Source organism: Sodiomyces alkalinus (genome assembly GCF_003711515.1).
Source record: "Sodiomyces alkalinus F11 unplaced genomic scaffold SODALscaffold_22, whole genome shotgun sequence".
Taxonomy (NCBI): domain Eukaryota; kingdom Fungi; phylum Ascomycota; class Sordariomycetes; order Glomerellales; family Plectosphaerellaceae; genus Sodiomyces; species Sodiomyces alkalinus.
Window position 1 is genome coordinate 18010 of NW_021167100.1, and position 14799 is coordinate 32808.

Sequence of the window (14799 nt, forward strand, 5' to 3'; positions counted from 1 at the left end):
GTATATTATATTATATAAATTATTTACTTTGAACTATGCTTTTACTATACTTAGAGGAAGACAAATAGGATAAATAATTATAATTATACTGGTATATACGAAAAGTAACAGTTATATAAATTCCTAACCTATTCATCGTCCGTTGGTTTGAGTCTACGTTGATGACGTTGGCTACCTTATGCAATGGGCATGGATACTTGCAGAACGAACGCCCGTTACTTATCTCGTACGGCGTCTACCTTATATTACAACGCGTACTCATAAAAAAAATCAAAAAAAATCACACCCTCCATTGCCATCCACCGACTTTTATCACCTTTCGTTTTTCTGGCCCCTTCCCCTCCCCCCTCTTGGGTTATCTTGTATACCTTTTCTCGCCTACCACTTACCTACCTTTAATCCTCCAATAAAAAGTCGTCCAAGTGCATAAAACCTACCTTGTCACGGCATACCTGTCTCCTTAGGTCCGTCCGGCAACCCAGTGGAACACGATTAATTTACTTTCCCTGCGCCGGAGATACGTTGGATAAAGAGGACGACGCAATGGGTCCCACAGCTCTGCGAAAGCGAGGCTCAAGTGTCAACTTGTCTCAGTGGAACGTGCCTCGGTCGTCTACTCGGGGGGCACGGTAAAGTGAGGAGGACTGAATGAGAGTATATTTTTGAGCTGCCCTACGACTTTTTCCTGCGTCGTTCCACCTACGTGTAGATAAGAAATGACGAAACAAACAATACGAAAATATGTTACCTCCGTGCGTAGAACCAAAGAAAAATAGCTGTCCTCCAACGAGGACGATATCTTGCCCCTGAATCGGAGTGTGCACACTGTGCTCTCCGGGCATCCGCTCGCCGATGTCACCTCTCGACAACACCGACTTGCTCTGCCCTCCACCCGTGGCGCCTGCTACAGACACCCGCTCAGTTGCCGTCTCCTTGCTAGGAGCCCAGCACCGAGAGCTCCGCACTGATTGTGCTCCTCCACCCTCTTCCAAACCTTCACCCCCTCGCGAGGGCGAAGGACGATGCCGCCCCCACGGCATCCTTCTTTGTGCGACTCCGCCAACATCCCCCCCTCGAGTCGCCGTGGCTGCTGCCATCTCCTGGCCATCGCAGCCACCCGCCCCGACAGCTTTCTCCACGACAGCTTTCTCCACCGAACGGGGCTTCCAGCCCCTGCTTAGTCATTGGGAATCCTGTCTCTTGGCCTCCTTCTCAGATGCCTGCGCGCTCGAGTCGGAGGAGGAAAAGTACTCGCCAAACACACGTTCCTCGACGTCGCGGTCTTTCCATGCTACTCCCAGCCGTCGCCGCTCCACCCGACGGAAGAAGATGCGCTTGCACCACTTCCACAGCTCGACGCCAGCAAAGAAAAGACCGGCCGCGATGAAAACGATGCCCCATTCCCAGGTGATACCCAGATGTTTAAAGACAACGGTGTTCAGAACAGGAATATAGAGCAGGGGGAACAAAGTAACGAAGCCCAGTATAATAGCCCAGAAGAGGAACTGGTTCCGCCAGATGTCGAACATCCACTGCGTCAGGTACCGCTTGGAACCTGGCTGCATCCTGAAAAAGGACCGTCGCATGTCTATCATCTCCCACGCTAGAAAGAGCGCGAACCATGTTAGACAGGCGAACGTGGTGGCGCGAGCGCGGAACACCGTCTCGCAGGCAGGGCTATATGTGTCGTTGCAGAACTCTCCTAGGTCACCATCCCCGAAGCCGAAGACTACCAGGGAGAAGCTGGCTAGACAGAGCGCCGCAATCCACAGGCCGTAGACCACCATATCGACCAGGAATTCGAGAGTGAAAATGCCGGCCTTAAGCGATTGAGGGGGGCGACTAAGAATGCCAGGCACAGCCTGTTCAAACCCTAGACCCATATCGGGCAATCCCGAAGTGGCCATGATGATCCAGACGATCTGCACGGGCGCTAAGGGGAAGACGGAGAGGCCACGCGCGTCTTTGAATACGAGGCCGACGAGTAAAGTTCCGGCTTGGGCAATGTTCTCGGAGAGGACATGGAGCACGAATTTTTGAATATTGTCAAAGATACGGCGACCTTCTTCAATAGCCGCGACGATCGAGGCAAAGTTGTCGTCGGTGAGGACGATATCGGACGCATCCTGGGGCCGGCATATGAGACGGAGTGGGCTTGTCTTGGGGGCAGGGGGGGAGGGGGTGGGGAAGAGGTGGCACGACTTACTTTTGCGACATCGGAGCCGGATTGGCCCATGGCAATTCCTACATCGGCGCGACGGAGGGAAGGAGAGTCGTTGACACCATCACCAGTCTGGGACAAATGTGTTAGTGAGAAGGGTGGCTATGGCGTATGGTTAAGGTGGCAAAGGAACAAGAAATAAGAGAAAGAAAAAAAGAAGGAAAAAGAGAAGAAGAAAAGGCAGGGAGAGGAATGGGGCAACGAACCATTGCGCAGAACTTGCCACGGCGATGAAGAGCCTCGATCATCCTGACTTTCGTACTCGGCGCACACCTAGCGATGACAAGAGGTAGCACGGGAAGAGCATCGACTTCGTCGTCGGATAACGCATCGAAGGTGGTGGCCGTCATAACGAGAACGGCCGCGACGTCGCGAGCGACGCGGTCCATGCGACGAGGAAGAATGTTCACCTCTATGGCGATCGCCTTGGCCGTCTCGGGATGGTCGCCAGTCAGCATGTGAACGGAGATGCCGGCCTCGTGGCACGTCCGCACGGCGGGCGCGGACTCGGGGCGCGGGGGGTCATAGAGTCCCACCAGACCGCGGAAGATGAGGTCGCATTCGATGGACGCCCGGTCAGGGTCGTCGCCCTTTTTGATGTCCACGTGGTATGGTTTACTGGCAAGCGCCAGGACGCGCAGGCCAAGACCCGCCAAGGTCTCCATATTCTTCAGGATCTCCTGGCGGAAATCGTCCGTCATGTCAACGAGCGTGGCCTCGTCCTCGGGGGCATACTTGGTGCAGATCTGGATCACGCGCTCCACGGCTCCCTTGGTGTACGCGAACAGTTCGCCGGTAGCGTTACTCTGCATGACCACCGACATACGCTTGACGTCCGAGTCGAACGGCAGCTCGGCGATTTCGGACCATTCAGGCTTGTCGCCGGAGGTAAGGCGAAGCCGGTTCCAGTTGAAGCGCGAAGCGAAGACCTGGAGGGCGATCTCGGTGGGATCTCCGCGAGCGTGCCATTCCCCGTCCTTCTGGACAACTGTAGCCAAGTTCGCGAGGGAGGCGACGTCCAGAAAATCGGTGAGAGCAAGATTGCTCTCTTTCAGAAGCTGGTCGGGGGTAGCGATCTTGCCGCAAGCGTCGCCGCCTAGCTTGAAATCGATTTGATGGGGAGACCGCGAGTCGAAGCGGATGTCGCCAGACGTCGGGTTAAAGGGAGAGGACGAGTTCTCGACGGTATACGTTCCCTTACCCGGCAGCCAGGCGCCCCGAGCCACCATCTTACCCTGGGTCAAAGTGCCGGTCTTATCGGAGCAAATGTCGGTCACGGCACCCAGGGCCTCGAGCGACTTGAGGTTTCGAACAATCACATTTCGCTTCACCATGCGCTTCGTGCCGGCGGCCATGGTAATGGTCAACACGACGACAAGACTGGCCGGGATCATCGACAAGCCCGTGGCCACGGCATAGATGATAACCTCTTGTTCGGCCACGAATCTGTTGGCACCGAGGACGATGATGGCGCAAATGATGGCGATGAAAAAGAGGAGGAGGGCCAGTTTAGAGAGCTTCTTTTGAAGCGGCGTTCCGACGTTCACACCCAGGAAGCGGCCAACAGCATCCGTGAAGGTCAGTGTATAGGCCTCCAGGTAACGGTGCGGCTTGGCCGAGCCGTCGGGCTTGCGTTTGACCTGGCGAACACGGGAGTCCTTCTTACGGAGAGCCGAGGCAATAGCACCGATTTCGGTACAGACACCAGTAGCGAAAACGATTCCTTTGCCGCGTCCCTTGGTCACGTTGGACGAGCTGTAGGCGACGTTAAGGCGGTCGCCGGGTCCAGTGTTGTCGGGGAAGGTGGCATCGACATTCTTACGCACGGGGAGAGATTCGCCCGTCAATAAAGCCTCGTCGGTTTCGAAATTGACAGCTTCGAATAGTCTGCATGTAGCCGAAAAAGAAAAAAGAAAAATATTCCATCAGTAACGTGCGGTGACGACGAGACACGTGAGACGAAGGCCATGCGGCCATGACGAGCGAGGCCCGTTTGGCAAGCACAGTCTGACGACATAGAGCCATTGACAAACATACCTGAGGTCAGCCGGGACAGTATCGCCCGTTTTCAGCTCAACCAAATCACCGGGAACGACTTCGGCAGAGGGAACAACCATAGACTCGCCGTCACGGACGACGTTGGCAGTCGGAGAGCTCAACGAGCGGAGGGAATCCATGGTCTTCTCGGCCGAATACTCCTGAAAGAAACCAACGACAACGTTGAGCAGGATGACAAAGGTAACGACGCCGCCTTCGATCCAGGACTGGATGCCATAGCTGACAGCCATGGCGAGGATCAGGACCATGGTCATGGCATTTGCGATCTGAGCGACCACGATGCGGAGCGGCTTCACACCCTCCGCGTCGCCGAGCTCATTCGGGCCATATTCCTGGACGCGGGCCTGTGCGTCGGCGGCCGACAGCCCGGTGAGGGCGTTGGACTTGAGCTCTTCGGTGACCTGCTTGTGCGTGAGGGCGTGGGCAGGCGCCGATAGAGGCTTGTTGGACTGGCCCGAGACGTGGACGACCTCTTCGGGTGCCGTTGGTTCTTTTCCCTTGGCCATTGTGCCCCCAGTGACTCGATGCTACCCGAGGGGGGGGGGACCAGTGGGCGGGTTTGGCTGTTGAAGGCTGAGTGCTGGGTAATTAAACTCCAGCAGAAGAAGAAATAATGAAGGTAAGACAGCACAGCCGGTCGGCCAGAGTCTCGCCTAGCTTGAAGAGGACTCGCAGTTCACAGTCGGAGTCGTGAGACAACAAGTGAGGGAAAAAGGACAATTCGAAAAATGTTGCATCTTGGGAGGGTTTTAAAGTTTTTAAAGCGAATACCTACCTTATCCAAGGGTCCACCTGCCGCGAACGACCTGCGGACTTAATGTACTTGGTGCAAAGTAATTGTGCCGAAGTATCTGACTACCTATCTTGCCGGTAGTGGTCTTGTACACTACCTAAGGTACCTAGGTATATGTGTTCGCAAGACCGAGAACGCGTGTCGTAGGTACTTACCTACCTACCTCTCCATCAGGTGGGTACGAAGTACACTTACAGCAGCGGACATATTTGCCGCAGTAACTCTACGGTATGCCCAGAACGGCACACAAACCCCGCCAAAAAAAATGCTTATACCTAAGGTACCTTACCTAGGTACTTCGTAGGTCTATAACTACCTAACCTAAGGTACCTACTTTATAGTTTGCAACTGGCGGTGAGCGCCCAAGCCCAGTCTATTCCCCCACAATGTACATCGGACTGTATAGAGAAATTCGCTGGTTTTTAGCACACGAGATCGGTAGGACAACATATGACCGAGACCAAGGTACCCTCTACCTTATCCATAAGGTAGATTCGAGAACGAAGAAAGACCAAAAAAAAAAGGGGGGGGGGGGGACAAAAGAAGAAAAAGGAAAAGGAAAAGAAAATTTTGTTAACTGTAGAACTACGCCACCACCAGTCCAGAGTATAGATACTTCGCACCGACTTTATCGAATTCGGTAAGGGCCGCGTACCCTCGGTAGGATAGCCATTGACGAATGGAAACGAGCCTTTTGTTGCTTTGGCGGGTCTGTAGGGTTTACGAAGTATCCTTATCCGCCTTTATACTCCGTATCGGCGAAGTACTTGTGAGTTGGCTCCTCCTCCACACCATTTCGACGCCCCCACCTACCTTATGGAACCAAGTCTGGCGATATACGTTGTAGACTCAATTTGAGGAGGCGCAAGATGATAGTGTATAAGCTTAGACTAGGCCAGACCTGGCCGACTACGTAGAGGTACTAATACATGTATAACGTGTATATCGTCCCTACCTAGGCCTAGACGTGGCTAGTGTACTAGTGTACGTACCCCAGCCCTTAGTGGCTGGTGGTGCGGTGTAGCTCACACACCATCGGTGTACTGTGCGGCCTCGCCACACCAAGCCGGGGAATCCGCAACAAGGGACCGGGGACCACCCCACTCTCTACTGACCACTCAGCGTCCTAGCTGAGGTCACGTGCTCTGGTACGCGACTGCATCGTCTTTTGCAGAGACATAAATTATAATAATACTCTGCACTTTCGTACCTCGTCTGGAAAACTTGCCACGACGTATACTGGACAACTTGCCACGACGTATACTGGACAACTTGCCACGACGTATACTGGACAACTTGCCACGACGTATACCTACCTCAAGTCATGACATGGCGCCGTCTCTTCACTGCCTACCTTCTGGTTCGTCTAGAGGTAAATCGGACTGCGCCCGGCAGCTAGTCGAGATCTTCGATTCTCGAGACCCGCGGCCGCCCGCCTCCCACCTTCGCAAGTCATACACTCATACTAGCCTCTAGGTGCACCGTGCAATACCAAACCGCCAACAGTGGCCTCATCAGAGACGAGGCTGTGTGGCATCTATGGCGTCAGTGTTGCTTGCACACACCTACTGAGTCTTGGAGTACACGGTACACCATAAAGTCAACTTGCTCCCGGTCAGTGGTCACGCCTCACCGTCACCAAGGAAAAATTGATATGCCGACACACAAACCGGATACCGCACAGATCTTGGTATGTTTGAATTCTGGGAGGATATCAAAATGTGCACTGGGTATTGCGTCGACGTTGCACCGAATGACAGTCTATAAAGTCAAGGCTATATTATACTCCGATATCCTGGGATGCCAGTACGAGAAGACGAATGGATGCATGTGGTGAAAGGAGAGAGTAGAGATTGCATGCCAAGTGTTGGGGGTATCGAGACATGTTCCCTAGCACTCGCAAACAGTAAAGGAAAAAAGGCCCGAAGCAACCCAACTGAGAGTCTGAGGGCAATGTCGGCGCCTTTACATAGCCAGGCCCCAGCGAGGAGCGTTGATGATGATAGCGACAAGGCAGCCCGCGAAGGTCCCGGCAACGGGAAGGGTGAAGATCCAACCGGCGTAAATCCAGGCTACCATGCGCCAGTTAATGGAGCGCCAAGTACCGGAGCAGAGACCGACGCCAACAATAGCACCAGTGATGCACTGCGTGGTGGAGACGGGGAGCTCTGCGGTTCACAGAACATATTAGCACGTGGGGGGGCGGATATGAGAAGATGGCTGGGTAAGGCTGGGGAAATCACATACGCAGCTTGGTGGCGAGAATGATGGTCACGGTAGAGCCGAGCTCCATGGAGAAACCACGAGAAGGCGAGTGGAGGGTCAGGCGGTTACCGAGGTTACGCATGACGTTATAGCCGTACGTCCAGAGACCAATCGTGATACCGGCACCACCGTAGACGCTGAAAGGAGAAGGTAATACACGTCAGCATTTGGCTCCGGACAACAGTGTCAGGGGGCGGGGGGCGGGGGGCGAGAGGAAGCAAAACTTACAGAATCCAAATAGGAACGGGCGACTTGGATCCCGCAATGGTACCAGTCCTCCAGATCTCGTAAATGGTAGCGAAGGGGCCGATGGCGTTGGCGACGTCGTTGGCGCCGTGTGTGAAAGAGGCAACGGAAGCAGTGAGGACCTGTAGGAAGGAGTAGAGGTACTCGGCACGGTTGTCGTAGTGGGCGGCGTGAGAGTGGACCTCGTCAAGGTCGCCGGAGAGGGCGTTGCGACGCTTCTGCATCTTGATAATGTCCCGGTCCACGCCAGAAAGGAAGAGCCACTTGAGACGCCAGAAGAGAACGGGGCCACTGAAGAACGAGCCGTCGGGTTTGGGACCTACGATACCGGTCTTGGGCTTCTCCTCGACGGTGTACATGGCCTCGCGGCGAACAGCGTCGGCGGCAGCAGCAGCGTTCTGGGAGTCGGCATCGGCAGAAAACACCTGGGTGTCGATCTTCTTCTTCTCGCCGTCGGCATTGGCCTCCTCATCGCTGGCGTGGGCGCCACCGGCACGGAGGGCGTCGAGCTCCTCCTTGGTCAGATGACCCTCGTAGAAGTCCTTGATACCACCGCGCGCACCCTCGGGCTGGGGGCCAGGCTCGGGACGGCGGAGCAGCAGAGGACCCAGGGCAATGTGCCACCAGCGGAGGGACCAGTCGTCCTTGATCACGACACGGTACATCCAGGGGACGAGGAAAAGACCCGCAACGAGGGCGACAGCAGCACCAACGCCAACGATAAGGCCGGCCTGCTGCGCGTCGTTGAAGTCGGGGTTGATGGAACCACCCTTCCAGATGAGCAACATGGTGCAAAGGGAAGCAGTGATACCGAAGTAGATGGGCACGGTGATGAGACCCCTGGCCACGGGGTTGTTCCGGACCATGACGAGGTACTTGGTGATAGTGAAGATGACGGCACCGAAGGCACCCGCGAGGCCGGGAGCGATGATCCAGGCCAGGAAGACCTGGATTACACCGCCGTTGATACCTTTGTCAAGATCGGCCCTGTTTTTCGCCATGGTGTGAGCGTTTGTTCGGACGCGAGCCAGAAGAAAGAACTAGAGTGAAGCAAGAGAAAAGGAAGTGGGGGGGAGGCATAACATACCAGATAACACCGTCAGCACCGAGGGTTGCGACACCCATACCGATAACACCGCCCATGATGGTGTGGGTCGTAGACACAGGCAGACCAAGCCTCGTGCAGATGGTGAGGTAAATGGAGGACGCGGTGATAGCACAAACCATGCCGAGCATGAGCATGGCGGGGTTGTCTTCGTACATGTCGATATCGACGACCTTCGTGCGGATAGTATCGGCGACACGGGCGCCGACACCGACGGAACCAGCAAATTCGAGGATAGCACCAATGGTCATGGCCTGAATGTAGGAGACGGACCTAGAGGAGACCGAGGTAGCCCAGCAGTTGGCGACATCGTTGGCACCTGCGGCGATGTGAGGGTGTGATGATTAACAAAGGACAGGTCGTTGTAACTTGTCAGAATTCAGGGACCGGTGTTATGCAGACGTACCGATGTTCCACGCGTCCAAGAACGCGAAGATGAAGCCAAAGGCCAGGATGTAATCGTACTGATGAAGGGCCATTGTGACAACTAGGGGCCCCTCGTGCACGGTCCGGCCAGGTGTCGTACTATTCAAGCTGGGGAGCGAGGCCTGCTCAGTGCTGGATGAGGTGACAGGTCGAGTGATTCGCTTGACTTGGGAGGGACAGTCCGACAAGACGACAACAAAGGAGGAGCTCCAGAGGTTATATATATATATATAGGGTGGCATGGGTTTGGGCTAGGTTAGGTTGCATGGCAGAGGGACGGAGCACGTGCAGATTCTCTTTCCACGGCGAGACCCCATCTCGAGGACCAGACCCAAGATCCAAAGGTTTGAACCAGTCCGAGGACCTCGTGGAGTGCACGAGTTCTGCTAGACGGGATGGAAGGAGGATGGAGCGGGCATTCTCGAACCTCGAAGAGCTTTGACGAGAGTGCATGTCGCCGTCTTCACCAGGGACTGGGGGACGCCAGGGCCCAGGGTCAGGGGTGTGTCAGACGGGGGGTGAGCTGAGGGGTGAGTTGAGGAAGTGATCCGTGCGGGATGCATGTGGCATGTGGGCGAATGCTCGGACTCAGGAGGCGTGGTTACCACGCTCGCTGTCCGTGTATTGGCCCGAAGCAAAGCACCGGACCATTAGAGAGACACAACACGGAGAAGGTGCAGAGAGGAACCCCCAAAAGTAAAAGCACAGCGGACAAGACGTGTGTACAGTGGGTTCTCGTTGAGCAGGCCATGGGGGACATCAAGTCGAAGGCTCAAAGCATAATACGAATACCCGTTTGTACGGCTTAGAACCTGGGCTCTCTCGGTAAGGCCAACACAATACGAGCAGAAGAGCTGGTTGGTCCTGATGTGTATCCGTACAATGGGAGAATGTGAGATACATGGGCATGTGGTTGGTGCCCCTTTCAGGAAGTAGGGCCGAATTGATTCTGCAAATACACCCTGATCCAACGGAGCCTATTCGACGAGGAGAAGATTTCACATCGAGCAGCAAGGAGCAAGCAACAAAGGCACAGGGAAAGACAGAGGCGAATTCCGCTTCTGGAAGAGGTATGGGATGCAGTGGACGGTGAGGGAAGTCTGCCAAGATCCATTAGCTCCCCACGTGTAGGCGAGAAACGATGGGTTTCGACGAGCACACATCGAAGGCAGCTATGCCAAGCAACGCCAGGGGGGTCTGGGTCTGTACTCTGTAGGCGGGTCGGAGATGAAGCGCATCGGGAATTTGGTTAGATCCTGCTCACAGACGAATACCTAATCGAAACGATTCAAACGAGGATTCGGGGAGCGTGGTACGTTGTATGTACCGGAGTGCATCAAGGATCGCATCTCATCCCACTCCCGACCCTGGATCTTCACTCGGCCCTAGCTCATAGTTTGTAGCCGTAACCGTGATCATAGCCGTTGCCGTGGGCGTAGCCAACTCGTTAGTGGCTTGATGGACGGCCAGGGTGGGATAAAAGGCTGTGGCTGGTTCCGTCAGCCGTGCCAGTCAACCGGAACGCTGCGTATATATGTACTTCCGTATATAGAGTGGGGTAAACTATGTATGGATGACTTCAAACCCGTCGCTGTATTGCTTCACGTCAAAACATATGAGCTGTGGAATGTTGTGGTTACAGTTACGACTTGAGAGCGTCGAGTTGGAACCGGAGATGGGTAGAGAAAGAGATGAAGAGAGAAAAAGAAGAAAAAAATGGATAAAAAAGAAGAAAAAATGATACAGGAACAACGGACAAATGGCATCCCAAAGTACCGTTGCCGCTTATCCTTACCGACTGACTATATGTACGTTGTACCCGACGGGAAGCAAGAGGAGACTCGGGGATCGAGTGAGCGTGGGAATAAGCCAACAAGGAGAACATCGATTAGACGCCACCTTCCCAATGGGGCGTTCTTCAACTTTTGGCAACATAATGTGACAAGGCGCCCGGCCAGACCCGGAGAGAGGAAATACTAGGTACAGAGGAGACAAGGAAAAAGAAAACAACGGATAACGGGCACGGGGTAAGAAGGTGAGAGTGAGCTTGTGGCTACGAAGTACGAAGTACCGGAGATAAGGTAAAAAAAAGTGGCACCCTACGCCGAATCAAATCGCCGCTTTTCCCCACGTGTATCCCAAACAGGATATACTTACTCGGCCCTGGACACGGGAAGGACTAGCCACTCGAGGTCCCCACCAGTGCCCTGCTCCACTAACCCGCCTACACCAATCAATCTAAAGGGGCCCCACGACCCTTTTCAACGACGGTCGTCGACCTCTGGCGAGCTGTCGAGACTCGAGACTCGAGACTCGAGAGCCGCTTGTACCTTCTCTATGCATCGACCCATCCTCCCCAAATACTATGCTTAGAATCCGTACACCACCAGCAAGTTTGTCGTCCTCGTCTAGTTTCTCCGTCACTTCCAAAGTTCAAACAGCTCAGTCACGCGACCACTCCGAATCTTGCCCTATAACACTTGTATCAATATCTGGACCCATTACATATGCCTAACAGGCATGCCAGATCTAAAGGGAATTCGATGGGCCATAGTACTCGAAGCGGCATGCGGCATGCCGACTGCCTCTCCTTGCTCTTTTCCAATCAGTTATAGTGCTATCATAGAGCACCTTGACATTCTAACGTTGGACATTGGCTGAGTGCGGAGTGTGATGCTTAATGCCTAAGCTATCTTATAAAGCTAAAGTAGTTCTACGAATAGTTTTCTGTTCTCCGCTCCCTGGATCCCTGCGTGATTCAACTCTATGAGCCTCAGTCCACTCTTTCCAAGTCAAACCTTCCCACTAGAATACCCCATGAAATGTCTCCCATCTTCATCTTCGAGTCTCGCTTAATCCACGACCAGAATGACTGCTCCAACGAGTCTTCCACTAACCAGGATCGGGGGAGCTTTAGTTCCTCTTGCTCGCCATATGTGCATACATGATATGCAGCAGCCCACCTGCATGAGACAGGCCCATGGATGCTCTGCCTGATGCTGGTTTTCCTCGTACATAGTAAAGTGGACACGCCCATTTCGTCAACTATTATCCAATAGCGAGCAAACAAGGCGGTATAAAAAAGCTTCTCGACATCGATGCTCATGCAGCAAAGCACCAACAACAGGTGGTGGGGGTGTCGTGACAAATGAAAAATCACATGCACTTTTGAGGTCCTTCAGCTGTCCCACTCACAAAGCTGTGGCACAATTAATTACCCGCACGCCTCCTCTCACCCATATCCATACCCAATGGGACGTTTGGCAAGGATGGCCTTGGAAGCTATATGTCTTGGCTTTTCGGGTATGCTAGGGATGTTTTTCTAACTGCTAGCCGCCGTCTACCTATTCCGTCCTTATAGCCGTGCCGTGCCCTCGGTCTCTCCGTCTTTACCAATACTCCTCAACGGCTTTATGCCCACGTGCCCAAGCATTTGATTCTACTTCACTCGCTAACGTCACCATCGTGATGGAAACAGGCTGCGGAGACTGTCGTTAGGGCCCAGACCCACCACCTCCAGATTTCTTAATGTCTTCGCTAAGGCTTCTGTCCGCGGCCAATCCAACCTGTCGGGTCGCCTATGAGGTTCGGAAAGCCCCGACAGCAGTAGACTTGCAGATTCATTCCCTTCCCAAGGGGGTCACAACCAACGCCTTAGTGTGTCGCAGATCTCCCGAAACCCTGCTTCCACTCGAGTATAGCCTGTGAAGTTCACTTCGTCGGCTTTACTGATCTCGTGTCAGCACTCGATACCCCTTGAGCCCGCTCTCTGGTCTTCCTCTTTCTTGCCGAGGGAAATAACAAGAATAAATAATAACAAGAATAAATTATCAACAACGTCTAGGTAGTAGTTATACTACTCCAGCTTACGTATATGAATAACTCTTCTGGTTCGGCCAAGACCCACAGAGTACACATGCATCCAACCAACATGGTTAGTCAAGATTTAAGCCAACACACCTGCCGTCGGCGCCACCGCCACCGCGGCCGAATCCGAATCTAGATCCCCATAAACAATCTAATTCACCGCGAGAGGCGTTACTCTACCGGGAACTTCTCTCTATGGTCCTCTCTTAACCCGAACACTATTCTTGGCAGTGTCTCTTCGTCCATTGGGAAGGTCAATGATGTACCGGCATTTCTCACGTATCCACTCCTCAATCCTCACCTTAGATCTGAGGGTCAAAGACATTGATAACACTATCACTGACCGAAGATACAGTTTGCCTCATTTTCGCTGTCTCAACAGACCTTACAGAAACCTCCTACTTAAGTACTATGATATACAGTAAGTTGGTTGAAAGATTTGCGCTTGTTCAACGACCGAAGCACAAGGGCTTGTGGTTGCATCTTAAGCATATACTGATCAGTCAATTTAAGATACCATCATATGATTTATGCCCTACCTAGCTCTCGACCTCTTCACCTCCACCTTCCTGACCACTTTGTTGGACTATATCCACGCCTTCCCGCCCCCGGCTGCTATAGCCTATCCTAATAACGTACATATATCGACGTCGGGAAATTCAGTGCAGGAAGTAGTATGCATCCGTACTAATACATGGCTTATGCGTCATGCTTGCAAGTTGAGCCTAAAACCTGGATCCATGCACCATAGTAACCAATATTAAACTGCGGGAGGCATAATATGGCCTGGCCCAAAACAAATATATATATATATATAACGGTGCTTGCTTCTAAGAGCCGCTGCAAGCGAGAGACCCCTGTTGATCCACGCTATAGAGGGGAGGATGAGGACTGCGGCTTGTGGGTTCGGTGTAAAAGGGAAAGGGGTTGCCGCTTAAACAAAAGCGTCATCTGGATACCAGTCAAGTCTGGTCCACTACCTTCCGTATTGCATGATACATCGTTCAAATTGCACGTGGCGGATCAACATGGCATGCTATGTCCTACCTACTGTAGCTACATGGGGTCCATGGACTCGTTTCCCCTGGAGTCTATATCATTCCTGTCTTGGCCGCCTACTATTTTCCTTGGGGGGCGACCAAGATGACAAGCCTGATTCGGTCATTTCCGTTTCTATGCCCCCGTTCAGCTGATCATTGCTCTTGAAACAACACGGTTAACCACACGATGTGGCGACGAAAGGGGTACTAGGTAAAAAGGTCTGGGGCCCCTGAAGCTATGCGATGAATGAGTTTAACCAGTCTAAGCCAACATCCTCGCCCCCTGGGCCTCCCCTCAACACAGGTTATTCAACACATTCAAATTTCCAATGTCCGTCTTTTCTATCTCGCAGAACACGATCTCCAGCTACTCGATATGTTGTTGCCCCCCCGCGATACCCAGTATTGGAGGGGACCTTCGTTTTTTCGTCCTTCCTCTAATTTCATAAATGTTTCCATCCATTAATTTTTAAGTATTCATCAGCTTACAGACATGCCATCCGGAGAACTTGCTCTCTTAATGATAAACACTATATTGATAGTGCCACCTTCGTTCAATGAAGAGTCATCCATCGGATGTCCTTCATCCGCACTCCGTTTCCACCGACGTCCCGCGTTCAGGCTTGCTTGCTTTCTTCCTCACCTTACTCGACATCCTGCTTTAGGGCTGAACAGGTTAGCCCAGCTCCAACATGACCTAGCATAGACTTCCGAGTTCTGAGCACGGCCTGAGTGACCCCAGGGCCACTCAGTCCATCACGAGTTCAGCTACATGATT

At 53.2% G+C, this 14799-nt stretch overlaps 2 protein-coding genes across 2 annotated transcripts; both read right to left on the bottom strand.

Annotated features, from left to right (window-relative positions):
• Positions 1 to 1181: 1181 nt before the first annotated feature.
• Positions 1182 to 4785, bottom strand: SODALDRAFT_286544 (sodium transport ATPase; the record flags this gene model as incomplete). Its single annotated transcript, XM_028608543.1, has 4 exons — positions 1182 to 2126; positions 2207 to 2293; positions 2428 to 4108; positions 4259 to 4785. 4 exons carry the CDS (start codon positions 4783 to 4785, stop codon positions 1182 to 1184), a joined length of 3240 nt encoding a protein of 1079 aa, XP_028462250.1.
• Positions 4786 to 6760: 1975 nt separating this feature from the next.
• SODALDRAFT_331583 (phosphate transporter) lies at positions 6761 to 9507 on the bottom strand. Its single transcript, XM_028611487.1, has 5 exons — positions 9095 to 9507; positions 8671 to 9007; positions 7566 to 8570; positions 7320 to 7474; positions 6761 to 7240 (listed from the first exon to the last, which is right to left on the bottom strand). The coding sequence occupies exons 1-5, from the start codon at positions 9165 to 9167 to the stop codon at positions 7038 to 7040; spliced, it is 1773 nt and encodes a 590-aa protein (XP_028462251.1). The 5' UTR covers positions 9168 to 9507; the 3' UTR covers positions 6761 to 7037.
• Positions 9508 to 14799: the final 5292 nt, after the last annotated feature.